At 37.8% G+C, this 27,508-nt stretch overlaps 2 protein-coding genes across 3 annotated transcripts in view; one reads left to right on the top strand and one right to left on the bottom strand.

The window, feature by feature from the left end:
• Nucleotides 1-1,107, bottom strand: part of mrps31.S (mitochondrial ribosomal protein S31 S homeolog) — a 37,064-nt gene extending 35,957 nt beyond the window's left edge. Inside the window, exon 1 of one of the 2 annotated variants that reach the window (XM_018250205.2) lies at nucleotides 893-1,107. In XM_018250205.2, coding sequence (XP_018105694.1) covers nucleotides 893-1,056 — 164 coding nt within the window. In that variant the 5' untranslated portion in view covers nucleotides 1,057-1,107. The remainder of the gene's footprint in view (nucleotides 1-892) is intronic. The other variant, XM_018250204.2, reaches the window with a different exon arrangement.
• A 434-nt stretch (nucleotides 1,108-1,541) lies between these two features.
• On the top strand, nucleotides 1,542-26,553 carry LOC108709137 (traf2 and NCK-interacting protein kinase). Its single transcript, XM_041584756.1, has 24 exons — nucleotides 1,542-1,610; nucleotides 10,149-10,184; nucleotides 13,679-13,714; nucleotides 13,823-13,870; nucleotides 13,987-14,025; nucleotides 15,219-15,305; nucleotides 16,272-16,322; nucleotides 17,213-17,299; nucleotides 18,266-18,316; nucleotides 19,220-19,306; nucleotides 20,109-20,159; nucleotides 21,500-21,547; nucleotides 21,662-21,697; nucleotides 22,016-22,051; nucleotides 22,686-22,718; nucleotides 23,302-23,367; nucleotides 23,591-23,647; nucleotides 23,998-24,126; nucleotides 24,376-24,480; nucleotides 24,579-24,669; nucleotides 24,787-24,905; nucleotides 25,524-25,578; nucleotides 25,857-25,935; nucleotides 26,403-26,553. The coding sequence occupies exons 1-24, from the start codon at nucleotides 1,542-1,544 to the stop codon at nucleotides 26,551-26,553; spliced, it is 1,647 nt and encodes a 548-aa protein (XP_041440690.1).
• The last annotated feature ends 955 nt before the right edge of the window (nucleotides 26,554-27,508 follow it).

Genomic DNA, 27,508 nt, shown 5'->3' with positions numbered 1-27,508 from the left:
AAAAAGTGACTTTTATTGGCTCATTGCAGACTTCAAAAACATGGCCATGTTTTTGAAGTCTGCAATGAGCCAATAAAAGTCACTTTTTGCATTATCAAAACTGAATTGTGTGCTACAGCTACTTTGGATTTTGTTGCAATTGTACTGGCTCTTCGCAGGGGGCCTTGTATGCTGTTTAGCACCAGACACCTGAAAAGGTTTATGGAGTAACAGGTGAGCGCTCTAATTTTTGTGTGGAATCATAATTTTGAAGGACAGGAACGCTAAACACTAAAGTAATAAAAATCAAATGAATTGTTGCCCTGCACTGGTAACACTGGTGTGTTTGCTTTAGAAGCACAACTATATTTTATATAAACAGGCTGCTGTCTAGCCATGGGGGCAGCCATTCAAGAACAGGATACACAATAGATAACACATAAGTTCTGAAGAATCTCATTGTATATTACAGAGAGTATCTGTTATCTGCTGTGTATTCTGTGCTTGAATGGCTGCCCCCGTGGCTACACAGCAGTGTGTTTATAAACTATGCAACTGCAGCACAACAATACATTGTTTTAATGTTCATTTAAGTCAATCTGGCCCTCAAACACGCTATATGAGAAACGTCCATGCAATAAGTTGGACTGACAGAGTCAGAGCAAAGAGCAAATTGTCAGATGCTGGAATGTTTGAATGTCTGTAAAGCTGCCCATCTCCTGAACAGTAACGAGAATTCCCTCCCCCTACACGTCTTGCTTGTCCAACATAGAAGATGCCCAGTCAGCCACATGTAACGCTCTATTCGTCACTCGAGCAGCCACAGCCTTAGATCTGTCCCTGTAAACAAAATACAACAACCACTGCTAGAAATGGCACATAGTATTTCTAAGAACAAAGTCACCAGCTGTACCTGCTGCCGCACGAGCCTCTCACGCTTCTTCTGCCCCCTTGTTCCCACACTGACAGCACGAGTCTCCGATACATCATCCCTGGTGTCTGCCTGCACACACACACACCAAGACACAGCGTGACCCTGACAGGGGAAAAATATTCCGCTACACCAGTTTGGTGCATTCAGAATTCGTCCGCCCGGAAACGAGCCGTGCCAACCTTGGTTCCGGGATAAGGAAAGCTCTTTCAAAAACCTCAGTACAGCAGTGCTGGTTTTAAGTCCTTTTTTTTTTTTGGGGGTTGACTTGAGAGAGATAGTTACTGTAGCCATGGTTGCCTTAAATCCCTCCAAGGGGTTGAGTTAACTTTAAGTATGATGTAGAGACTGAGAGTGATATTCTGAGACAATTTGCCATTGGTTTTCATTTTTTTATTATTTGTGGAGTTATTTATCTTTTTATTCAGCCGCTCCCGTGTCGGACTGGGACACCAGGGGCCCACCAAAAAACCTTAGACCAGGGGCCCATCAACAGTTTGTAGACCAGGGGCCCACTCTCAGTACTATTTTCTTCCTCTCCTGGGATCCCGGTAGGGTTGCCACCTGGCCGGTATTTTACCGGCCTGGCTGCCAGTGACGTAACTAGAGGGGGGGCGGGCTCTGGCGCGGGATGCGCAGCTGGGCCCCCCGCCCCACTACGTACACCTGGAACCGCCCGGAAATCAGCGAGGAATTCATGGTGCGTGAGCTGCCGGGGGCGCGTGAGCTGCACCCCCTGCTCCCCCGGTAGTTACGCCACTGCTGGCCGCTAAAAATGATGGCTGATCCTAATGTTATTGATAAGGAAAAAGATAAATATATATAGGAAGGCCGGTAGTTTTTCCCAGAAAAGGTGGCAACCCTAGATCCCGGTGGGCCAGTCCGACACTGAGCCGCTTGCTCTGTGCTTTGCAATTTCAGCAGTCAGGTTGCTAGGGTCCAACTTACCATAGCAACAATGCATTGCTGGAACAAGAGACTGGAATAAGAATGTGAGAGTGCCTGAATAGAAAGATGAGTAAAAAAGTATCAACACATTTGTCACCTTACAGATGGAGTTGCCACCTGGCCAGTAAAAATGCTACTTGGTGGCAATGTTATTAATAGGGAAGAACCATAAAAATATAGGATGGCCGGTATTTGTTTCCAGAAAAGGTGGCAACCCTACTTAGGGCAGAGACACACACTCAGATTCAGGGAGATTTAGTCACCCGGTGATAAATTGCCTCTTCTTCCAGGCGACTAATCTCCCCAAACTGCCTCCCGCCGGCTAGAATCTAAATTGCTGGCGGGATGGCACTCAGAGCGATTTGTTTTTCGAAGTCGACTGAAGTTTCCTCGTGAGGCAACTTCAGGCGAATTGCCGACGAGATGGCAATTGGTGCGCTTCGTTTTCCGAAGTCACCCGAAGTTGCCTCACGAGGAAACTTTGGGCGACTTCAGAAAACAAAGCGCACCAATTGCCATACTGCTGGAGATTTATATTCTAGCCGGCTGGAGGCAGTTCGGGGAGATGAGTCACCCCGAAGAAGAGGAGATTTGTCTCTGGGCGACTAATCTCCCCGAATCTGATCGTGTGTCTCTACCCTTACAGAGCATTTGTATTTTACGTTGGGTCAGTTACCTCCATTTGAAAGTTGGAAAGAGTCAGCAGAAGATGGCAAATAATTCAAAAACTATACAAAATAAATAATGAAGACTAATTGAAAAGTTGCTTCGAATTGATCATTCTATAACTTACTAAAGTTAACTTAAAAGTGAAACACCCCTTTCAGGCCAGCTACTAAAAATGGTACTTTGTGGCAATGTTATCAATGAGGAAGAAATGGAAAGTAGTTTGGTAACTGGTACTGGTAGTACGTTAAAAGTGACCCTTATTACTGGGGAAAATGTCTGGTTTTCTTTTTCTGCCTATGGAAAATCGCACCTTAGTTACAATGTCCCAGGGACTGTAAATAATGTTGTTATCCAGAATAATCAGGACCTGGGGTTTTCCAGATAAAGGATCTTTCTGTAATTAGGATCTCGATACCTTCAATCTACTTAAAAACATTAACATTAGCTAAACTAAAAAGGATGGTTTTCCCACCAATAAATATTAGTTAAATCTAAGTTGGAATCAAGTACAAGGTACTGTTTTATTATTATGGAGAAAATGGAAATCATTTTAAAATATTTGATTAAAATGAAGTCTATGGGAGATGGCCTTTTCGTCATTCTGAGCTTTCTGCATAACTAGTTTTCTGATAATGGATCCTGTACCAGAATGGTGGAATTATCACACTTAGGGGGTTATTTATTAAAGTCCAAATGCCAAAAACTCAAAAAAATTTAGGTTTTTTTTTTACCATAAAATCCGGATTTTTTTTTTTTTTTAAAGTTTTTATTTTCAGGTTTTCAAAAGAAAATAGGGAAAGAGAGAGACAGAGAAAGAAAGGAAAAGATAGGAGAGCAAAGGCAAAGGGAGCAGGGCATGCTAACACATCTAGCAATCAGGAATACCACAGTTTAACAATTCACATTTCTCAGCGGAGTGACCGGGTTTTCTCTGTAGGTCAGCCACGAGCCCCAGATATTGGTAAATTTTTGCGGACAGCCGCGGGAAAGGTATGTCAATTTCTGGTTTGACAGAGAACCGTTGACTAGGTTCAGCCAGAATGGCAGGGACGGAGGGGCAGTAGATTTCCAATTCAGAAGTATGGCTTTCTTTGCGAAGTAGAGAAGTTGGAGATAGCAGATTTTGGTGCAGTGGTCCAGATCCAGATCCTCAAATATACCCAGTAGGCAGATCAGTGGGGATAAAATACGAGGCAGGTCTAAGGCTTCGGAGGAATAAAACACAATGTCCTTCCAGAATTTCTGTATAATTGGATAAAATCCGGATTTTTAGTGGGAAAAAAAACTTGAACTCAAACCTGCCAAGGTTGTGTATAAGTCAGTGGGAGAAGTCCCTATCCTATTTGGATGTTTCTGTGGTCTGGGCTGGAATTAGTCAGAAAATCTGGCAGAAATTCTGACTTTTCAGGAAAAAGCCCGAAAAATTGAGTTTTCCCCCGATCGAATTACATCGTGCTTTTTAAATAATAAATAAGGTCAAATCATGGATTTTAGTTTGGTCTGACTTTTTTATTTTAAAAAATCTGACAACTTTGGATTTTCATAAATAACCCTTCTTAATGTGTTATGGTCCGGACCATATCTGTGTGTCCACACTCTATATAAAACTAGTTATTGGAAAAGAGTACTTACAAAATGTGATACGTATAAAAATCAGGGTTGTACCGCATGTAACCTGGTTGGATGCCTCTATGTTTTAGAGATTATTTTTGAAATGAAAGCATCTGCGGCACTGTAACCATACTCGCCATTTGTTGTGTAAAATATGGCTGGTACAGCATGTCCCTGGATATACATTTATATATTAATATTGATCTGCGTTCCTTCCTTGCTAAGGAATCTAAAATCTGAAGTAATTTAAAGGGCAAGTCAACCCCAAAATAAAAATTTGCTATTTTGAAAACATTATTCTAAGCAACTTTCCAATACACATATAAAAAAAATATTCCATTGCTTTAAAAGTTATTTGTAAAAACAATTGCTATTGAAAGCAGCATTTGCTTTACTCCTTGTCATTAAAGTCTTAGGGGCAAATTCACTAACCTGCGGAGTTGCAATATCGCAGCCTTTGGCGCACTTCGCCTGGTGAATTTTCGCCAGGCCGGCGCTACTTCACTAAAATCCGAAGTTGTGATCAGGAGGCGAAAGGCAGCGAAGTTGAGCTAGCGTTAATTTGTCAGGCTAAGCGAAGTTGCACTAACGAAGGCTAATTTGCATACGGCGCCATCGCATACACTATATGCGATGGCGCCCAGTGAAAATTAATAAAAGTTAATATAAGTGTTCTAATGCTCTACACATGTGCCCACAATATATGTAAGGTGCCATATGTTAACAAATTTTGGGGGAAGGTGGGCACCCTAAAAAAAATTTCACTCTTTTTCAGCCTATCACCCAAAAAAAAAATGTCAACATTTTTTTTACTAGCTCCTATCTACTCTATTGAACTTCGCCTGTTCTGACCTGGCGAAGTAAATTCTGGCGAAGGAGGTAACGTTCAGAAAAAAAAAACATAGTAAATTTGCGTAGTTTCACCCCCTTTGCCAGAGTGCAACTTCGCCAGTGTTAGAGTGTGAAGTTGCGCTAGTCTATCTACATCGCTGGCGAATTTTCGCCAGGGTCACTGTTGGTAAATTTGCGAAGAGGCAAAATGACATTAGCCACTTCACACTTTAGTGAATTTGGCCCTTAGTTCCCCAGCAAAGACAGGTCTGTTAATCAGCTGCCTTGTCTTACATTGTATCAACAGTCTGAGCCACCAGGGTAGAGAACAGAAAGGGATAGACTAAGCGTGTATATAGTTGCTTAGAATTGTGTTTTCTTTATTAGGCCAAAGGTTATTTTTTGGGTTGACATTCCCTTTAAGTAATCAGTTTTAGGTCTATGGGTTCAGAATGCTCAATTTGTTGTTGCTTAAGGGCCATATTGATCCCCTCTATTCATGACAACCAAAAAATACTCCCTGCCTATTGTAGGTCTCTTTCCACTGACATCTATATAAAGCCACACAGATTTCCCTCAAACCCACGACTTGATTGCCAGATAAACATTTCAGTAGTTTAGTGCTCTTTGTGCTTTTATTGGAGCACTAAAGTACATATTTGACCGTCAAACTGTTGAACGACAGCATTCTCAGCAGCCAAAGGATGTAAGTTTGGCAAACATATTCCTTTCCATAGGTCACAATTAGTTGGCACAGCTATTTCACTATGATCTACATTCCAAATACTGATGGAACTGTTGCTGAAAATATGGAAATCAAAGTTCAGCAGTATACGATGGATTGCAATCTTCTTACATTCTGTGCATTATGTGTGTGTTATATGTGCTTAAAATAAAGTTGCAATGACTCAACCTTATTGTATTATTCAAAGCAATTTACCTAGGAATGCATATCCACCAATAAAAAGGCTCTGTTTCAGGATGTTCTGGCAGGTTCAACCACTCTCTGTGTCCCATTTGTAGTGGGCATGTCCAACTGGCAGCCTGTAGCTCATTGGTGTATCCTTCAAGCTTAAGGTCTAACATTTCTTGAAGAACCCCATTAGATATAGACATAAGAAAACATTGTTATATGTTCAGTCATAGTTCCAAGAATATTCAGTACTGCAAATAAGTTTTCATCCAATGTTTTATTGTAAATAACATTCAATATGAGGGTTCATAGCATCTAGAAAATAGGCATTCTTCTTACATCTTGCCCAAACTGGCCTTCAGTTTGAGCCACCCCTGCCACTGTTAACACACCTATGGGCCTTAGCCACACACTTTGATGACTAGTACTCTAGCTGTTGCTGAACTGCAATGCCCAACATCAGCTGACTGCCAAAGGCTTTATGGGAGTTTATTTTGATCCTGCCTCCATCACCATGAAGTAAAGCCCTTTACACACTGCCATGGGAAGCATTTTGGACTAAACATGTCACTTCTAATAAGTCTCATTTCCTCTGGAGCGATAGCTATTTCCCTGTCTGCTACAGAATGTACATCAACACTGAGGAATTCGATTTTTTTCACACGCAGAACCCTTTGAAGTGCTTCCATTGTTGTTGCTGTGGTGAGTCTATAAATACTGAAATTTTGTTTCATTGTTCCAAGCATCACAATAAAATAACAAAACAGTTGTAAAGCAAGTGCATAAAAACAAAATGCCCTGAAAGAGGTGGCATAAAATGAGCAATATAGCACTTGAAAGCTGCAGTACTTACTATTCCTTAGGGATATCTACCTATGGAGTCTGGGAGCTGTAGTTCGTCAAAAGCATGAGGTCTCCCTTATCTGTCCCTTCTGTATAATATCTTATTCCCAAACCAAGGATATTCATTTGAAGTTGGTAAACCCTTTGCTGAAATAACAGCCCATTGCCTTATGGAAGTTTTTCCACTAGAAATTGTTGGTGAGATTTTCTCCCATTCAGCCACAAGAGCATTAGAATAAAATGATGTTGGGGATCAGGCCTGGCTCACAATCTGTGTTCCAATATCACCCCAATGTTCTCCAGTTGAGTTTATGAACATTACGTTTAATCCCTAACCCCCATTCCGTATTAATAGTTCTTGTGCTGTCACTGCTTGCAGGGAACTCAGCAATGAGTGCTTCAAATGAGAAAATGTAATTTTAGGTAGAGTGTCTGGACATTTTATGCCTGACTAAATCAGTCAGGCATAAAAGCTTATCAATTTTTATTAGTAAACAAATAAGAACTCACTTCTTGATAATGCAATGGTCATAACAATTGTGCAGTGTGCCTATTTGCTTGGGAATAATAATGAACAGCAATTCAAATCACTAAAAAATGTATGAATGTTCCCCATGGTGGTCACCCCCTCTAGTTAGAGAATTCCTCTGAAAATTAAGTGTAAGTTAAGTAATGCAATATGTGGCATTGTTAATGCAGAAGAAGGAAACCCAAAATACAAGTACATTGACAACATTACCATTTGGTTGCTGTTTTTTTTAATTGTGTGCAGATCAGCTATACACAAAGCCTATGTAGTCCTATATATGGTGCCCATGGTTCCCAAATGCATGAGAATTTTTCCTAAGAAACTGATCACAATGGAATGTTTGTGAGGGTTTAAGTTGCTGAGCAAGTGGAAGATCAAGCATTCTCACACTGATAAATTTGTTCAGAGCAGTGGATACATTAATGCTTTGACATTAGGAGCAAGGTCTAGGTGAATCTGGACATTCAGACCATGGAGAAGCTGCATGTGAAGGCATTAAGGCTGGTGGGCTACAGTTGAGGTTGAGGACTTGGTGAGTTTTAACTTGGACATTATTTCCCTGTAATAAGAATATATAGTTCCATATGTGAGAAATGCCTCTTTCAAAACCATACAGTATATACATATATATTATAACTAAAAAGAATTATGGTAGCTCCCATTAACATAGGCAAACACAAATTTGTAAAAAATAAATAAAAATAAGGCTTGTTTCAAACAACAACCAATAACTATATAATTTACTGAACTTTAAAGTGCTGTTATGTCTTTTTTTTTCTTAATTTTCTTTTTGGTATGGTAAAAAGAAACATAAGATGTTCTAGATGCAAAGCTGACAGACACAGTTGCAACAAGAAAAGTAGTACAGCGGAACAAAAAAAAAAGGAAATGAGGTTTTTCTGTATGTATAGGTAATGAACTGGAAAAGGAGGAATGTTAAAGAGGTGCAATGTCCATAGAAATCAGTGGGAGGAGACTTTTGTAGAATGCTTGACTGGCTGCTCCTTGCATATGATCCCTGGTTATGGATTAGGTTATGTAGAAATTTTGGTTTGTCCAAATGCATTAAAATCAATGGGGGTTTTTCTTATGGCGACTTTTTTGTCCTAATGCATTAAAGTCAATGGGGGTTTTTCTTATGGCGACTTTTTAGTCCTAATGCATTAAAGTCAATGGGCATTTTTCTTATGGCGACTTTTTTGTCCAAATGCATTAAAGTCAATGGGCGTTTTCTTATGGCGACTTTTTGTCCTAATACATTAAAGTCAATGGGTGTTTTTCTTATGGCGACTTTTTTGTCCTAATGCATTAAAGCCAATGGGCATTTTTCTTATGGCGACTTTTTTGTCCTAATGCATTAAAGTCAATGGGGGTTTTTCTTATGGCGACTTTTTTATCCTAATGCATTAAAGTCAATGGGCGTTTTTCTTATGGCGACTTTTTTATCCTAATGCATTAAAGTCAATGGGGGTTTTTCTTATGGCGACTTTTTAGTCCTAATGCATTAAAGTCAATGGGTGTTTTTCTTATGGCGACTTTTTTATCCTAATGCATTAAAGTCAATGGGGGTTTTTCTTATGGCGACTTTTTTATCCTAATGCATTAAAGTCAATGGGGTTTTTTCTTATGGCGACTTTTTTGTCCTAATGCATTAAAGTCAATGGGCGTTTTTCTTATGGCAACTTTTTTATCCTAATGCATTAAAGTCAATGGGGGTTTTTCTTATGGCGACTTTTTTGTCCTAATACATTAAAGTCAATGTTTTTTTTTTCTTATGGCAACTTTTTTGTCCTAATACATTAAAGTCAATGGGCGTTTTTCTTATGGCGACTTTTTTGTCCTAATGCATTAAAGTCAATGGGGGTTTTTCTTATGGCGACTTTTTTGTCCTAATGCATTAAAGTCAATGGGTGTTTTTCTTATGGCGACTTATTTATCCTAATGCATTAAAGTCAATGGGCGTTTTTCTTATGGCGACTTTTTTGTCCTAATGCATTAAAGTCAATGGGCGTTTTTCTTATGGCAACTTCTTCGTCCTAATGCATTAAAGTCAATGGGCGTTTTTCTTATGGTCACTTTTTTGTCCTAATACATTAAAATCAATGGGCGTTTTTCTTATGGCGACTTTTTTGTCCTAATACATTAAAGTTAATGGGCTTTTTTTCTTATGGTGACTTTTTTGCCCTAACGCATTAAAGTCAATGGGCGTTTTTTTCTTATGGTGACTTTTTTGCCCTAATGCATTAAAGTCAATGGGAGTTTCTCTTATGGTGACTTTTTTGTCCTAATGCATTAAAGTCAATGGGCATTTTTTCTTATGGCAACTTTTTTTGTCCAGATGCATTAAAGTCAATGGGCATTTTTCGTGGCAAATTTGCACATGGTGAAATTTGGAAATTCACAGCGAATCCATGGCTGGCAAATTAATTTGTACATGACTAATTAAAACCAAATCATTCTATTCAGATAACCAAATATTTCAATTGCTAATAAGTCCCAATACTTTTTCCCAATTTTAAGTGTTTGGATTCGGTTTCAGGAAATTCAAAATTTAAACTAAAAATTTTATCTAATATTGGATTTTTTAAAATCATAGTGCTATCTTTTCAGGGGACCAGAGAAAAATAATATAAATCCAGGAAAATTTGAAATCAGGGAAATGTATTTTGCATAATATATAGGTGGGACCACAAAACAACAATGTAAAAGGAGGGAAAACTTAAAATCAGGGGATGTAAAATGGGGGTTCTACTGTATGTGATTTTTTAAAATCATACTGCTATCTACATATTTACATTGTTTCTATTAACTTAGAGAAGTTGTATTTATATCATTTATATAATTATAGTTTTCCTATTTGCTCATTTCTTTTTTTTTCTCTCTCTCTTCATTAGAAAAAAAGAGTTAATACCATCAAAGAATCTGTAGTGGTAAGTGATGAAGAATTGGCGACATGAATATGTGACCCTATTTTTCTAGACAAAAAGAAAACTCACATGCCCCTACTGCAGCCACTTTAGTATCGTGTCCAATCCAAAGCAGTGTGGTGGTTTCCTCATACTGGTCTCCATCCAGTGGACATTACATGTAGAAGGTTTAGGTGGGTGAAGAAAGCCAATCCACACATTTGGAATAAAATCATTGTCCCTATTTTTCTACCTATTTGTGCTATCAACTCCAGTTTATTTCCTTGCCTATACATTTATACCTTGATGAAGCTGCACCATATACATATTCAATTCATACTAATACAAAATAAAACCACAGGGTTCAGTAGCCAGTCAATTCACATCCACCCACAATTGCTCATGTATATAGTTACATAGTTACATAATTAAATCAGGTTGAAAAAAGACAAAGTCCATCAAGTTCAACCCCTCCAAATCAAAACCCAGCATCCATACATACACCCCTCCCTACATAAATTCTATATACCCATATCTATACTAACTATAGAGTTTAGTATTACAATAGCCTTTGATATTATGTCTGTCCAAGAAATCATCCAAGCCATTCTTATAGTCATTAACTGAATCAGCATCACAACATCACCCGGCAGTGCATTCCACAACCTCACTGTCCTGACTGTGAAGAACCCCCTACGTTGCTTCAAATGAAAGTTCTTTTCTTCTAGTCTAAAGGGGAGGCCTCTGGTATGGTGATCCACTTTATGGGTAAAAAGGTCCCCTGCGATTTGTCTATAATGTCCTCTAATGTACTTGTAAAGTGTAATCATGTCCCATCACAAGCACCTTTTTTCCAGAAAAAACAACCCCAACCTTGACAGTCTACCCTCATAATTTAACTCTTCCCTCCCTCTAACCAATTTAGTTGCACTTAGTCTCTGCACTCTCTCCAGCTCATTTATATCCCTCTTAAGGACTGGATTCCAAAACTGCACTGCATACTCCAGATGAGGCCTCACCAGGGACCTATAAAGAGGCATAATTATGTTTTCATCCCTTGAGTTAATGCCCTTTTTTATGCAAGACAGAACTTTATTTGCTTTAGTAGCCACAGAATGACACTGCCCAGAATTAGACAACTTGTTATCTACAAAAAACCCCAAATTCTTCTAATTTAAGGAAACTCCCAATACACTGCCATTTAGTGTATAACTTCCATTTCTATTATTTTTGCCAAAGTGCATAACCTTTTATTTATCAGCATTGAACCTCATTTTACAGTTTTGTGCCCAATTTCCCAACTTAGACAGATCATTCTGCAAAGTGGCAGCATCCTGCATGGAACCTATAGTTCTGCACAATTTAGTATCATCTGCAAAAATAGAAACAGTACTTTCAATGCCCACCTCCAGGTCATTAATAAACAAGTTGAAAAGCAAGGGACCTAGTACAGAGCCCTGCGGTACTCCACTAACAACACTGGTCCAATTAGAAAATGTTCCATTTGCCACCACTCTTTGTAGTCTATCTTTTAGCCAGTTCTCTATCCAGGTACAAATACTATGTTCCAGGCCAACATTCCTTAATTTAACCAGTAACCTTTTGTGTGGCACTGTATCAAATGCTTTAGCAAAGTTTAAGTAAATCATATCCACTGCCACCCTAATTTCCGAAAAACAATTAAGTTAGTCTGGCAAGATCTATTACACATAAATCCATGCTGGCACACACTGATAGTATTATGATTTGCTATAAAGTCCAGTATCTTATCCTTTATTAACCCTTCAAAAAGCTTTCCTACCACTGACTAACTGGCCTATAGGTTTGAGGTTAAAATGGGATCCTTTTTTGAATAGCTGCACCACATTAGCAATTCACCAGTCTCTCGGCACTATGCCAGATCTCAATGAAGCCTGAAAAAATGAAGTAAAGAGGTTTGGCAATCACAGAGCTAAGCTCGCTAAGTACCCTGGGATGAATACCATCCGGCCCCGGACCTTTGTTTACCTTAATAAGTTCTAGTCTCTTTTGAATTTCCTCATGTGTGAACCATGCATCATTAGTTGTATTACTAGAATTGGGACTATTAAGAAGGAAAACTTCATCAACTGATTCCTTATTTGTGTAGACAGACGAAAAACATGAGTTCAGTGCTTTTTCTTGTTTTCATCAACCAGCTGACCCCCCTCTGATATTAAAAGTCCCGCCCTATGTAGATAATAATCATTTGTCCATGACTTGATAACCATGGAACCTTCCTTACTTACATAGATGACATATTTCATAACAGAATGAACTTTATTAAAACACTTTTCTTTCTTGAGGCTGAAATCTCATTCTCTCCTTTCAAAGGGATAACCCCTTGGCCTTTACATTATTATCAGAATAAATCCCTATTCCTTACCCTGCATTTATTTAATTATTATTATAATAACATATTTACACATATTAGTTATATCTAATCAAAAGCATACGTTTCCAAAACTAACCATACTCCTTTAGAATGAATGATAGACCTTTAATTGCATGAAGTAACACCATCTTTTTATCACTCAACCAGGAGAGGCCCATTGAGGAACCCCACGTGATTATCTGCTTGGTAAGCAATAAAGGAGTTGGTATCAAACAGTCCTCATTTTTTAACTTCCCTTAAATGTTGTTTTGATTACTATTATTACTATCATTACCAAAGTTCCTTTTTATTTTCCAGTGGTTAGATTCAATTTCTTCTGTTTGAGCCCTCCCCTCCCAGCCTAATTTTAAGCCAGGAGTGTCCAAAAGATAGATAGGGATCTACCAGTAGATCTTTAGCTGGTGATCAGTAGATCTTAAGACACTGTCAACAAACAGCTTGTCTAAATCACCCTCCTGTTTCATGCTTTTTATTCAGATATTTATTATGTTAAGGTTACATAAGAAATCATTGTTTCTTAAATAAAATAAATATTTTTTTATATAACTTTTCCCATGAATAAATCTAATATTTAAGTAATATTTTCCATGGAACAGAATGCTAACAATGCTTTAATGGATGTAGATCATAATAGGACAACATCACTTAAAGTAGACCTCTCACTGGTAAAGTATGGGCACTCCTGTTTTAAGCCTTTTCTAGGGGGACTAGCTCCACAAGTTTGTAACCACATTTTTAACATGAGAACTGTTAGCTCAGTGCTCCCCATTGGAACATAACCATATTCCCAGAGAAGAGATTTGATATAACAGTCTCTCTTATACCATTGCTCTTAACTATGATAATCTGGTGAAGCAGAAGAAGTATAAAGTGATGGGAATAACATAGACAGTTGTTTTGGCAAACTGGTTACCCTTAATGGAAACATACGCCTTTACCATTTAACAAGATGGTTTGCAAACAGAAACTTTAACCGATTAACCCAAAAACTGTAATATAAATATGATTTATATCCACATATGGATTTGTACATACAATAGATATATCCCCCGCCTCCCACTCACCAGTGATATGTGACTCTGATCTATTTTCCTTTCTTAACCAGGTACAACCAGCAGAATCTGGCAATACCATCTGCCAAGTAAGTGCCAAATAGTTACAAATAAAACAATCCTAAAATATTCAATATTCAATATTGAACTGTAGTATTACAAGAAGTTGAACATATCACTAATTGTATCCCTCTTAGGAGGAAAAAGCAGAACAGCAACTGGAGCTGGACACTACCAACTGCCAGGTAAGCATAAGAGAGGGAGAGTAGTGAGAAATAAAATCACCCTCTATTTTATGCGAGATTGTATTTAAGATTCTTTGCAACAGAAATAATACAATGTTTTTCCTTTCTTTTTTAAGCTGGAGATTCCAGAAACCCCTGATGCTAAGATCAGTCAGGTAAGATGAAATAATATGGTCAAAATATTAAAATAGTTTTAAACCTAGATTCACATTGGGTGGCAATTAGGTACACCCCTGGTGAGCCTGTCCCATCTACTATTCCAAATTGCATGCAAATTCAGTGTGCTTATGGCTACAAACACAGGAGTCTGGGTGTTGCCTCAAAAACATCAATGAGGTATGAGCAAAAAAGGTCTCATTAAACATTTTTTATTCATTTATTAATTATATCTCCAGAAATGCACATAAATACTCGCAGCAGACTTGTACCTAATTAATCCGCTGAAAGCGATATTTTCACACCGAGCTGGAATTGCAGAATAAAAAATCCCACATTGAAAATAATAAACCCAGGGAATACATTACATACACAATGCATTGACATAATCTCACTTCTATACAAGGCTTGTTTCAGAATATGTTTTATCAGGCTAAACTGATACAATAAGGGCACATTTACTATGGGTCGAATATCGAGCCTTAATTAACCCTCGATATTCGACCATCGAAGTAAAATCCTTCGACTTCGAATATCGAAGTCGAAGGATTTATCGCATTTTGGTGGATCGAACGGTCGAAGGAAAAATCCATCGATCGAATGATTTTCCTTCGATCAGAAATTACTTAGAAAGCCTATGGGGAAGCTCGGTAGGTTTTAGCTGGCGAAGTAGCTAGTCGAAGTTTTTTTTAAAGAGACAGTACTCCGAGTATCGAATGGTCGAATAGTCAAACGATTTTTAGTTTGAATCGTTTCATTCGAAGTCATAGGTCGAAGGTCGAAGTAGCCAATTCAATGGTCGAAGTAGCCAAAAAAATACTTTGAAATTCGAAGTATTTTTCATTCTAATCCTTCACTCGAGCTAAGTAAATGTGCCCCACCAAAGAAATGAATCCAAACATACTTTATTTTTATGTATTGGGGTACAGCGCAATATATACTTTAAGCTTTACAATAGGAAGCTGATAGCAGCCCCTGTCAGGTAAGCAGGTCTCACTGTACACACTTCAATCAGAGAAATAAGGGTTTTAACAATAATAATACTGACAAACAACAATCATTCATCTCACTCCACAGCTCTGCTTTCTTCCCTTACTTTTGGACATAAAATATAGAAAATTAAATGTTGCAGTTCATCTTTAAAATCAAGGTTGCAGTTTATCTAAACATACATTTTCTTTATCCTAAATAGGAGATACCAGAGGAATCAGGCCCAAACACCTGCGAGCCTGAAATTCCCAACAGCTCCGAAGAGCAAGTGGAAGCCCCTGAACAACAGGTAGGCCTTAAAGCCTTTAAAATGGTTTGAGCAGAATTATTTAATTAAACCTTCTGTATAATGAGCTGCTCTTATCTCAAACACTAATATATCTGCTTGTAGTTTGAATTAAGGCATGTCTATGGTTTTTGTATCTTTTTAAAAATAATCACCAATTGATTTAGAAGCCCTCTGTTTAAACAAACTGCTCTCTCTCACAAACCCTGATCATTAAAATATAGTTGAAAAACAAATATAATGTTGATTGAAGCACCTGCACTCCAGAGTTGATCTCACTTTCTTCTATACAAGACTTGTTTCAGAATATGTTTTATTAAGATGAACTGATACAATAATTGGGTTATTTATCAAAGTACAAAAGAGGGGGGTTGTGGGTGCACTCCTAAGGCCATATAAAAACATATTTAAATACAATAATCCCCTGTCTAAAAAAAGAAAAACAGGGTTATTTATCAAAGTCCAAATTTATCTCATTACTTTCTGCTACAAACTCCGATCAAATCTGCTCGGGTTTTTTACGCTTATTTATTATTACATTTTCCTGAAATTTTGCTTTGTGGGAAATAAACGGATTTTCACAATTTTTAAGATTTTTTCAAAATATTCACCCGAAAACTTCTGGGTATTGCACGAAACCCAGTGCACATAAAAAAATCATTAGGACTTCTCCCATTGACTTATATGCAACCTCGACAGATCTGAGATGCCGGATTTTCAGATTCCGACTTTTCCATCCTTGGGGTTTAAAAAATTCAGAAAAATTCAGAAGTCAGATTTTAGAAAAAAAATAATGAATTTTTCATGATTTTTGCATTCGGAGTTTAGTAAATAACCCCCATAATGTCTTTCTCCCCACAAAAGAAATGAATCCAACCATACTTTATCTTTCTGTATTGTGTTACAGTGCAATATATGCTTTAAGCTTCACAATATTGGTTTTTGACCTTTTTTCCATTTCTTAACCAGGAGGAAGAACAACTGGTTGAGGAGGAAAAGGCTGAGAGCAGCCCCTGCCAGGTAATAATAAACATTTGTGTATGACTTTATAACCATGAGATTATAATAGGGATGCACCGTATCCACTATTTAGGATTCGGCCAAACCCCTGAATCCTTTGCGAAAGATTCGGTCGAATACCGAACCGAATCCAAATCGGGGAAAAAATGGTTTACTTCCTCGTTTTGTGACAAAAAGTCATGCAATTTCCCTCCTGCCCATAATTTGCATATGCAAATTCAGATTCGGTTCGGCCAGGCAGAAGGATTCAGCCAAATCCTGCTGAAAAAGGCCAAATCCTGGCCGAATCCTGGATTCGGTGCATCCCTAGATTATAACCATGGGATTATCCATTACCAGCTCCATAAATGAGACATTTCATGATTTCATGGACTTTAGTAAAACACCACCCTTGGCCTTTGCATTATTATCAGAATAAAATTGATTTACTTATTATTATTATAACATATTTACACATATTAGTTCTATCTATCGAAAGATTCAAAGGATTTTAATCCATCGATCGAACGATTTTCCTTCGATCAGGAATTACTTAAAAAGTTCCCCATAGGCTAACATTGGTGCTCGGTAGGTTTTAGCTGGCGAAGTAGCTAGTCAAAGTTTTTTTTAAAGAGACAGTACTTCGACTATGGAATGGTCGAATAGTCAAAGATTTTTAGTTCGAATCGTTCGATTCGAAGTCAAAGTCAAAGGTCGAAGTAGCCAATTCGATGGTAGAAGTAGCCAAAAAATTACTTCAAAATTCAAAGTATTTTTCATTCTAATCCTTCACTCGAGCTAAGTAAATGTGCCCCTTAATATATTTTCCCCCCACCAAAGAAATGTTACAGTTCATCTTTAAAATCAAGGGTTCGGTATATCTAAATATACATTTTCTTTGTCCTAAATAGGAGATACCAGAGGAATCAGGCCCAAACACCTGCGAGCCTGAAATTTCAAACAGCTCCGAAGAGCAAGTGGAAGCCCCTGAACAACAGGTAGGCCTTAAAGCCTTTAAAATGGTTTGAGCAGAATTATTTAATTAAACCTTCTGTATAATGAGCTGCTCTTATCTCAAACACTAATATATCTGCTTGTAGTTTGAAATTAAGGCATGTCTATGGTTTTTGTATCTTTTTAAAAATAATCACAAATTGACTTAGAAGCCCTCTGTTTAAACAAACTGCTCTCTCTCACAAACCCTGATCATTAAAATACAGTTGAAAAACAAATATAATGTTCATTGAAGCACCTGCTCTCCAGAGTTGATCTCACTTTCTTCTATACAAGGCTTATTTCAGAATATGTTTTACTAAGCTGAACTGATACAATAAGGGGGTTATTTATCAAAGTACAAAAGAGGAGGGTTGTGGGTGCACTCCTAAGGCCATATAAAAACATATTTATATACAATAATCCCCTGTCTAAAAAAAGAAAAACAGGGTTATTTATCAAAGTCCAAATTTATCTCATTACTTTCTGCTACAAACTCCGATCAAATCTTCTCTGGTTTTTTACGCTTATTTATTATTACATTTTCCTGAAATTTTGCTTTGTGGGAAATAAACGGATTTTCAAAATTTTTATGATTTTTTTGAAATGTTCACCCGAAAACTTCGGGGTATTGCAAGAAACCCAGTGCACATAAAAAAAATCATTAGGACTTCTCCCATTGATTTATATGGAACATCGACAGATCTGAGATGCCGGATTTTCAGATTCGACTTTTCCATCCTTGGGGTTTAATAAATTCGGAAAAATTCGGAAGTCAGATTTTAGAAAAAAATAATGAATTTTTCATGATTTTTGCATTCGGAGTTTAGTAAATAACCCCCATAATGTTTTTCTCCCCACAAAAGAAATGAATCCAACCATACTTTATCTTTCTGTATTGTGTTACAGTGCAATATATGCTTTAAGCTTCACAATATTGGTTTTTGACCTTTTTTCCATTTCTTAACCAGGAGGAAGAACAACTGGTTGAGGAGGAAAAGGCTGAGAGCAGCCCCTGCCAGGTAATAATAAACATTTGTGTATGACTTTATAACCATGAGATTATAATAGGGATGTACCGTATCCACTATTTAGGATTCGGCCAAACCCCTGAATCCTTTGCGAAAGATTCGGTCGAATACCGAACCGAATCCAAATCGGGGAAAAAATGGTTTACTTCCTCGTTTTGTGACAAAAAGTCATGCAATGTCCCTCCTGCCCATAATTTGCACATGCAAATTCAGATTCGGTTCGGCCAGGCAGAAGGATTCAGCCAAATCCTGCTGAAAAAGGCCGAATCCTGGCCGAATCCTGGATTCAGTGCATCCCTAGATTATAACCATAGGATTATCCATTACCAGCTCCATAAATGAGACATTTCATGATTTCATGGACTTTAGTAAAACACCACCCTTGGCCTTTGCATTATTGTCAAAATAAAATTGATGTACTTCTTATTATTATAACATATTTACACATATTAGTTCTATCTATCAAAAGATTCAAAGGATTTTAATCCATCGATCGAACGATTTTCCTTCAATCAGAAATTACTTAGAAAGCCTATTGGGAAGGTCCCCATAGGCTAACATTGGTGCTCGGTAGGTTTAAGCTGGCGAAGTAGCTAGTCAAAGTTTTTTTTAAAGAGACAGTACTTCGACTATGGAATGGTCGAATAGTCAAACGATTTTTAGTTCAAATCGTTGGATTCGAAGTCAAAGTCAAAGGTCGAAGTAGCCAATTCGATGGTAGAAGTAGCCAAAAAAATACTTTAAAATTTAAAGTATTTTTCATTCTAATCCTTCACTCGAGCTATGTAAATGTGCCCCTTAATATATTTTCCCCCCACCAAAGAAATGTTACAGTTCATCTTTAAAATCAAGGGTTCGGTATATCTAAATATACATTTTCTTTGTCCTAAATAGGAAATACCAGAGGAATCAGGCCCAAACACCTGCGAGCCTGAAATTTCAAACAGCTCCGAAGAGCAAGTGGAAGCCCCTGAACAACAGGTAGGCCTTAAAGCCTTTAAAATGATTTGAGCAGAATTATTTAATTAAACCTTCTGTATAATGAGCTGCTCTTATCCCAAAGACTGATATATCTGCTTGTAGTTTGAAATTAAGGCATGTCTATGGTTTTTGCATCTTTTTAAAAATAATCACCAATTGACTTAGAAGCCCTCTGTTTAAACAAACTGCTCTCTCTCACAAACCCTGATCATTAAAATACAGTTGAAAAACAAATATAATGTTCATTGAAGCACCTGCACTCCAGAGTTGATCTCACTTTCTTCTATACAAGGCTTGTTTCAGAATATGTTTTATTAAGCTGAACTGATACAATAAGGGGGTTATTTATCAAAGTACAAATTTATCTCATTACTTTCTGCTACAAACTCCAATCAAATCTGCTCGGGTTTTTTACGCTTATTTATTGTTATATTTTCCTGAAATTTTTCTTTATGGAAAATAAACGGATTTTCACAATTTTTAAGATTTTTTTTCGAAATGTTCACCCGAAAACTTGCACGAAACCCAGTGCACATAAAAAAAATCTTTGGGACTTCTCCCATTGACTTATATGCAACCTCGACAGATCTGAGATGCCGGATTTTCAGATTCCGACTATAATATAGAATGAATTTTTCATGATTTTTGCATTCGGAGTTTAGTAAATAACCCCCTTAATGTCTTTCTCCCCACCAAAGAAATGAATCCAACCATACTTTATCTTTCTGTATTGTGTTACAGCGCAATATATGATTTAAGCTTCACAATATTGATTTTTGACCTTTTTTTCTGTCTTAACCAGGAGGAAGAACAACTGGTTGAGGAGGAAAAGGCTGAGAGCAGCCCCTGCCAGGTAATAATAATCATTTGTGTATGACTTTATAACCATGAGATTATAATAGGGATGAACCGAATCCACTATTTTGGATTTGGCGGAACCCCTGTTCTAAGCCTTTTCTCTGGGGCCCAGCTCCACAAGTTTGTAACCATATTTTTAAAATGAGAACTGTTAGCTCATTGCTCCCCATTGGAACATCACCATATTCCCAGAGGAGAGATCTGATATAACAGTCTCTTATACCATTGCTCACAATAATCTGGTGATACTCTTTTGCAATATGTCAGGAAAGCAGAAAAGTGGCACAAAGCCATGGGGCTGACCTCGGCATAGTTCATTAGGCAAAATGATTACTATTAATGGAAACATAAGAATTTACCATTTAACATGATGGTTTGCCAACAGCTAACTATAATCAATTAACCCAAATACTATGATATAAATATGATTTATATTCACATATGGAACTGTACATACAGTAGTTAAACCCCATGTATTTATATTGCGCCAACATATTTTGTAGCGCTGTAAAGTAGTACAGAAACATTTAGGGGCAGATGTATTAAGGGTCGAATATCGAGGGTTAATTAACTCTCGATATTCGACTGGCGAATTAAAATCTTTCGACTTAGAATATCAAAGTCGAAGGATTTTGCGCAATTCGTTTGATCGAACGATCAAAGGAATAATCGTTCGGTCGAACGATTAAATCCTTTGAATCGAACGATTCAAAGGATTTTAATCCATCGATTGAAGGATTATCCTTCGATCAGAAAAAACTTGGAAAGCCTATGGGGACCTTCCCCATAGGCTAACATTGACTTCGGTAGCTTTTAGGTGGTGAACTAGTGGGTCAAAGTTTTTTCTTAAAGAGACAGTACTTCGACTATCGAATGGTCGAATAGTCGAACGATTTTTAGTAGTCGAAGGTCGAAGTAGCTAATTCGATGGTCGAAGTAGCCAAAAAAATACTTCGAAATTCAAAGTATTTTTTATTCTATTCCTTCACTCGAACTTAGTGAATGGGTCCCTTACGGTAGCGCTACATGGATGATGTTGGAACGATCCAATGCGCTGCACAAAAATGCAGGCATCAAATCAGATGCAAGCTGCATCTGTCGCGTCGGATCAAAGCTGCAACTTCAATGCATTCACTTACCTTATTTCTGTCACATCTGTTTTGACACCTGCGTTTTTGCGCAGCACGTTGGATTGCTCCAAAATTGTCCGTGTAGTCCTATCCATAATAGTTTGATTTTTTTTTGAAGTTGAGTGAATTTGCTTTATACAAAAAACATTTTAGATACTGAACTATAGTATTATCAGTATTTGATCATTAACTTTATCCCACTTAGGAGGAAAAACCAGAGCAAAATCTGGAGCCAGCCACTACCAACTGCCAGGTAAGAGAGTGAGAGTAGTGAAAAATAAAAAGATCAGCTATTTTATGCAAGATTGTAGTTTAGCTTCTTTACAATAGCAATAATACAATGTTTTTCTTTCCTTTTTTTAACCAGGAGACTCCAGAAACACCTGATAGTAACACCTGTCAGGTAAGAATAAAGGATATGGTGAAAATACAAAAAAAAATACAAAAAAAAATGAAGGGGATATTAAACTGAGATTCACCTTGGGTGGCAATTTGTTAGGCACAACCTAACTAACTTTAATGGGCAGATTTATGAAGGGTCAAAGTGAAAATTCAAATTTCTGTTTCAAATTTTCGACTATTTTTATGGCCAAAACTGTCAAACTTTAACGAACAACCGCCAGGTAATCCTAAGAAAGGAAATAGGGGCAAATTAATTCACCCTATTTTTATGGAAGATTGTATTGTGTGTATCATCTTTTTCTTCTCCTCTCTTAACCAGGAGACTCCAGAACCCCCTGACGCTAAGATCTGTCAGGTAAGTAGAAATGATATGGTCACAATTAGGGATGTAGCGAACTGTTCGCCGGCGAACTAGTTCGCGCGAACTTCGACTGTTCGCGTCCGCCGCAAGTTCGCGAACGTCGCGCGACGTTCGCCAATAGGCGTTCGCGTCAAAATCGTTCGACCATTCGACCATTCGATCGCTAAAATCGAACGATTTTCGTTCGATTCGAACGAAAATCGTTCGATCGAACGATTAAAATCCTTCGATCGTTCGAATCGAACGATTTTCGGATGTTCGAAGTTCGCGAACAGTTTGCGAACTGTTCGCATTTTTTGCCGGTGTTCGCGAACGGCGTTCGCGAACACATACTCGGCGGTTCGCTACATCCCTAGTCACAATACAAAAAATATGGACATATATTTAAGCATCTGCATTCCAGGGTTCAGTTCACATAACATATACAATATTCCCTCTTTTAACCAAGATGTACCATGTTTTGGTTTACTTAAGTCTAGTTCCAAGAAACCTGGCTATAAACCTTATATATGCAAACCTAATTATGTTAACTAACATATAGACAGCCCCTATCCTTGTTCTTCAAATTATAATTTTCCAGGTTTCCAAAAACAGTTGATCTAAAAAAAAATGTTTTTGTCTTCCCCAGGTGAATCAACATACAATTGCAGATAAATACATGGTAAGCAGCAGTTAAACTGTATTTTGGAACACTTAAAGAGATACTGACACCTGAAATTAAACTTTTTTTTTACATCTATTATAATATTGGCTTTGCAAGCTACTTGTAACGTTGCCATAAAGTATTTGCATGATGCTTTTACATTACCTGTCTGATCCCCCATGTTCCTGTATGAGGGGGCTGCCATATTTGTGCAGCAGGAGTCCGTTAGCATTAGAAACTGTAACTAACAGGCTGAGATGGGACAGTCAGGTTGGCAAAGTCAGAGTGTCAGAGAGTCAGGCTTAGGAACTTCAACTAACAATTATATACAAAAACAAACCTCTCAGCAACAAATGATCAACATGACCTATAGGTAACATTTAATGTACATTCATATGCTAAAATTCATTTTTTAGTGTCAGTATCACTTTAACAACGCAAAAGCTCAACTTTAATGGTTTGAATTAAATATTCCAACCCCCAGCCTTCTCTCAAATACACCAATTCCCAGTTCCCCCTATACTTCCTGTGCTTCTCTGATTTGTCCAATGTCATTGTATTTGTCATGTTTTTAATGCAATGTTTTTTTGTTTTTTTTTAGAACCCCAGGAGATATCTGCAGCTCTTAGAGCCAGGTTGTGAGGACGACTATGGGATGAACTATAATGTAAGATATGTTAAAATGGCATATTTTATGTCATGTTTTGGTTGATTCTGTTTATTCTGCCAACTAGTTGTACCCTCTAGAGTTTTGTCTCTTCTGTGTTTTTCTTGTGCTTCTGAATCTACCAATAAACCTTCCCATATCCACATAGTATATGTGTTTGTTTGCTTTCCCATAATGTTCCGCACAGTAGTAATCAGAGTCTCTTTTTCTACTTTTGTTGCAGGGATGGCACCGTAAAGAGCAAAAAGAAGTGGCCATCACCATCGTTAAGGATATCGAGGTAACATGTCTTGATACGATTACTAGAATCAGATACTAATAAGTCTTTTGTTACACATATATTATGATTGTTAAATAGAAGGAGAACTTGCTAACCTAAAAATATTACTAAACATGCTAAAATATTGGCATGTTCTCATTTCTGCACCAGTCAGTGTAATATCCTGACCCCGAATAACTATGTAACTATAAAAATAAATACTGTATGAGATTTAAGAAGTAAAATAATAATATTATGCACTCTTATGTAGGGGACAAGCTTTTATTTTTCCGAATTACACGTTGGGTTGGGGTATTTGAAATGGTCATTTTATCCCTTGTATTAACTTTGCTTCTTTTGATTGAAACTAGAACAAAAAAGGAATCCTGCGAGAAGTTGACATCTTAGAAGCAGTTAAGGGCCACAAAAATGTGATCGGCTTTTACGGGGCATTTTACCACCCTGCCTCTGTGAAGATGCCGGAACGTGAAGGACTGTGGGTAAGGAAGTGTTAATTCAGAGCTCAACAGCTCTAATACAAGCGAGCATTTGGATGCAAATATGATTCAGTTTGGTAAGAAACAGTCTGGTGCATGTGGATCACTTTGTTCTTAGTTGTACCAGATATTGTATTTACATCCAGAATGCTTGTGTTGATTATTTCTGACTTACACCCTTTCCCCAGACATCCCAATAACATTGTAGGCCACACAAATCTATGTATCAACCATTCTTTATTTGTGTTCTAGATTTCTATGGAGCGTTGGTCTGGTGTATCAGTGCAAGACCTCATCAACACCAGACGCTCCCTGTCAGAGGACTGGATTGCCTATATCTGCAGGGAGGTGCTACAGGTATGTCTCATGTGAATCTCCTCAATACTCTTTTGGATAAATCTAATTAATTAATGAGCATGACAAATATTTATACTTTTTCTTCATTCGTTTCCCAGGGCCTGTGTCATCTTCACAAACAGAAGGTCATCCATCACGACCTGAGGCCACAGAATATTATAGTGACATCATCCGCTGATATAAAGATCAGTAAGTGACGCTTGGAATCGGAACAAAGGGATAGTATCTTCTATCTCAAAGGTGTATATTGGTGGGTCACATTTATAAATGGACATTAAAATGCTCGCTTTTGTTCTATAATTTCAGCCGACTTCAGCTCTGCCACCATGGGGACAAGCAGTGTTAGTACTTCTGGGACTATACCATACATGGCCCCAGAAGTACTCAGCAACATTAGCACCAAGATCATCCATTACAACTCGAAGGTATAGTGATGTCTTCTCTCTCTCTCTCTCCCTGTATATGTAACATCACTCACTTCACATACCCCTCTCATAACAGTGAATCCAAAGCTATAAAGTGGCTTCTGATGTGGCTTCTGATGTGGAATCTGAAGTGAAGGAGAGAAATGCATTCTAACTGCAGGGCACAGGAATATTAGAAACCAACTACATTTGACTCTTTATGGGGTTTTCAAACTCATTGAGACACACTCAGTCTGGGGTCTTTGGGGTCAAGATGACAGTCACAACACTTCGCTCCTTGAAATGTTTTATATCAGTACAAAGGTCACGCTTTGTATCATACAGAGAAACCTTCATTTCACACCCTTGATTTTGTTTTCCCCACAGTCTACACATTTTTGTTGTGACCCCAGCATTATAAAATATCTCATAAATCTCCTATTTGTTTACACCATTTTCTGAAAATACATAAAATATGGGTTCTGCTATATTTTGGTATTGTGCATTCCAAATAGAATCAATGTCAGGGTGTGGATAGATACATAGCAGAAGTGCCTGAAATATCTGTAATTGGGATTCTTCATGTGGTCTGTGTATATTCTTGTCTAATTGCCTTTTTCTCCAAATTTTTATATTTAGGCTGATATATGGTCATTGGGAATATCAGCGCTGGAAATGGCGGAAGGATATTATCGTAAGTAAACCCCAGTATGTGTGGACTATAGTGCATAAATAACTGTTTGTCAAAAGGTTAGAGGGCATTTATATGTATTATTAAATATGAAAAACTAAGGGGCTGGTATACGAAAATTTTAATTCAAAATTGAATCTTACGTTTCCAATCTCGGAACACAATTAAGTTACTTTGACTTTTTTAAAGGTGTGAAAGAGCTTAAAAGTTCAAATTTGTGTAAATTGCCCCCCAAATATTGTGATTGTCATATTCTCATTTTGTATTTTCTTATAACCTAGCATTCAGCAGATCCCCCGAACACAAATTAATGAAGAGGGTTATGCACGGTCCCGCACCAACATTACTATGGGAGAAATGGTGAGTCATTTGTACTGAATCAGAAAAAGAGAGTGAGACGGAGAGGTGGGGAAATAAAAAAGAAATTGGGGAGAGGGTGGGGATTGACAGGGGAGTAAAGGGGTGTGTAAATGAGAAAGAGAGTCAAGAAAACTCGGGAATTGGGGTGAAGTAAGGATGGTGAATTGATAAATGGGAAAGAAGTAAAGGTGAAGGTAAAGTGTAATATGTGTAGCTCTTGAATGCACAGATTCTTAATCTCATGATTATCTTGAGACCTTGGGGTTATTATCTGGCAGCCAATACAACCCAGGCCAAGACATTGGCAAAACATTATGGTTGGATCTGACGGCTAAGGTCGAATAGACCCCCCCTTTTTAAGGCAGATCAGTTGAAGCATTATAAGGGAAGGGGCTCATCCTCTATTGGGTTTATGTATTATATAACCTGAACAATTTTAATTTTTCCTCTGTTTTTTATTTTTCCAGGAGTGACAACTTCCGTGCATTCATCGGTGAAATCCTCCAGAAGAATGCAGCAAGGAGGTCCTCTGCAGAGCAGCTACTGTCACACCCCTTCATATTAAATATCTCGAATGAGAGGGGTGTGACTGATTCCATCAAGTGGTACCTGCATTAAGGTAAGGGAACTGCTCATTCTCAATATAATTCCCATGATGTATAGACTATATCCATCTACTGCTCTTATTCATACAATATTCTCTGCCTTTCCTACATATACTATAATTCTCGAACTAAAGCCGCCCATAATAAAGGCCGAGATTGTATAAGGGCAGAGGTCACTGAACTAGGCCAGAGAAACAAACCTGACAAGATGGGAGAAAATGTTAATATTAAATAGTTGTAGTTGACCATCTCCATTAAGGGGATGGGATATAAAACATGCAGTAGATATAAAACAGAGACAAAATGGCAGAAGTATTATGCAAACAGCTTCCCCATGACTAACACTGATCAATCTTTCCTTAGGAATGAAGAACTGAAGAAATAGCAGCCATCGGGGGAGGGACGGGGGCACAATCGCAGGGCCCTAATGTCATCTTAGGGCCCGCAAAAAAACATGGTCCCGATGGCGGCTTCAGAAGATTAACAACATCACCTTTAGAAGATTACATCAATTTGATATTTTACATTATTCAACTCAATAAACATCTTAAAATTACATTGACCTCTAGTGTGTTTTTTTAATAGGGAGACATCCCTAATAACCTCCAAGCCCACTGTTGGCTCATATCCATCTTCCTTTTAATATTAGTTCGAATGACCTGGACAAAATCTCATATACATTTAGTGGCAAAGTCACTAACCTCCTGAATTTCACCAGCGATGGCTTCACTCACATTGCCACACTTTGCCAGGACAACGCTAATTGACTAAAATGCGAAGTTGAGTCCGGGGCGCCGAATGATGGTGAAGTTTCGCTAGTGTTAATTCAGCAAGCAAAGCGAAGTTGCGCTAGCGTTGGCTAATTTGCATACGGCGGATATATACGTTTATGTTGCAGCAAATACATTACACTACACAAGAAAATAGAGTTGTTATAATGCCCTACACATGAGCCCAGTGTATAGTTT

This window comes from Xenopus laevis, chromosome 2S, assembly GCF_017654675.1.
Source record: "Xenopus laevis strain J_2021 chromosome 2S, Xenopus_laevis_v10.1, whole genome shotgun sequence".
NCBI lineage: Eukaryota > Metazoa > Chordata > Amphibia > Anura > Pipidae > Xenopus > Xenopus laevis.
The sequence above is the reverse complement of the archived record's forward strand: the minus strand, read 5'-3'. Positions and strand labels throughout refer to the sequence as shown.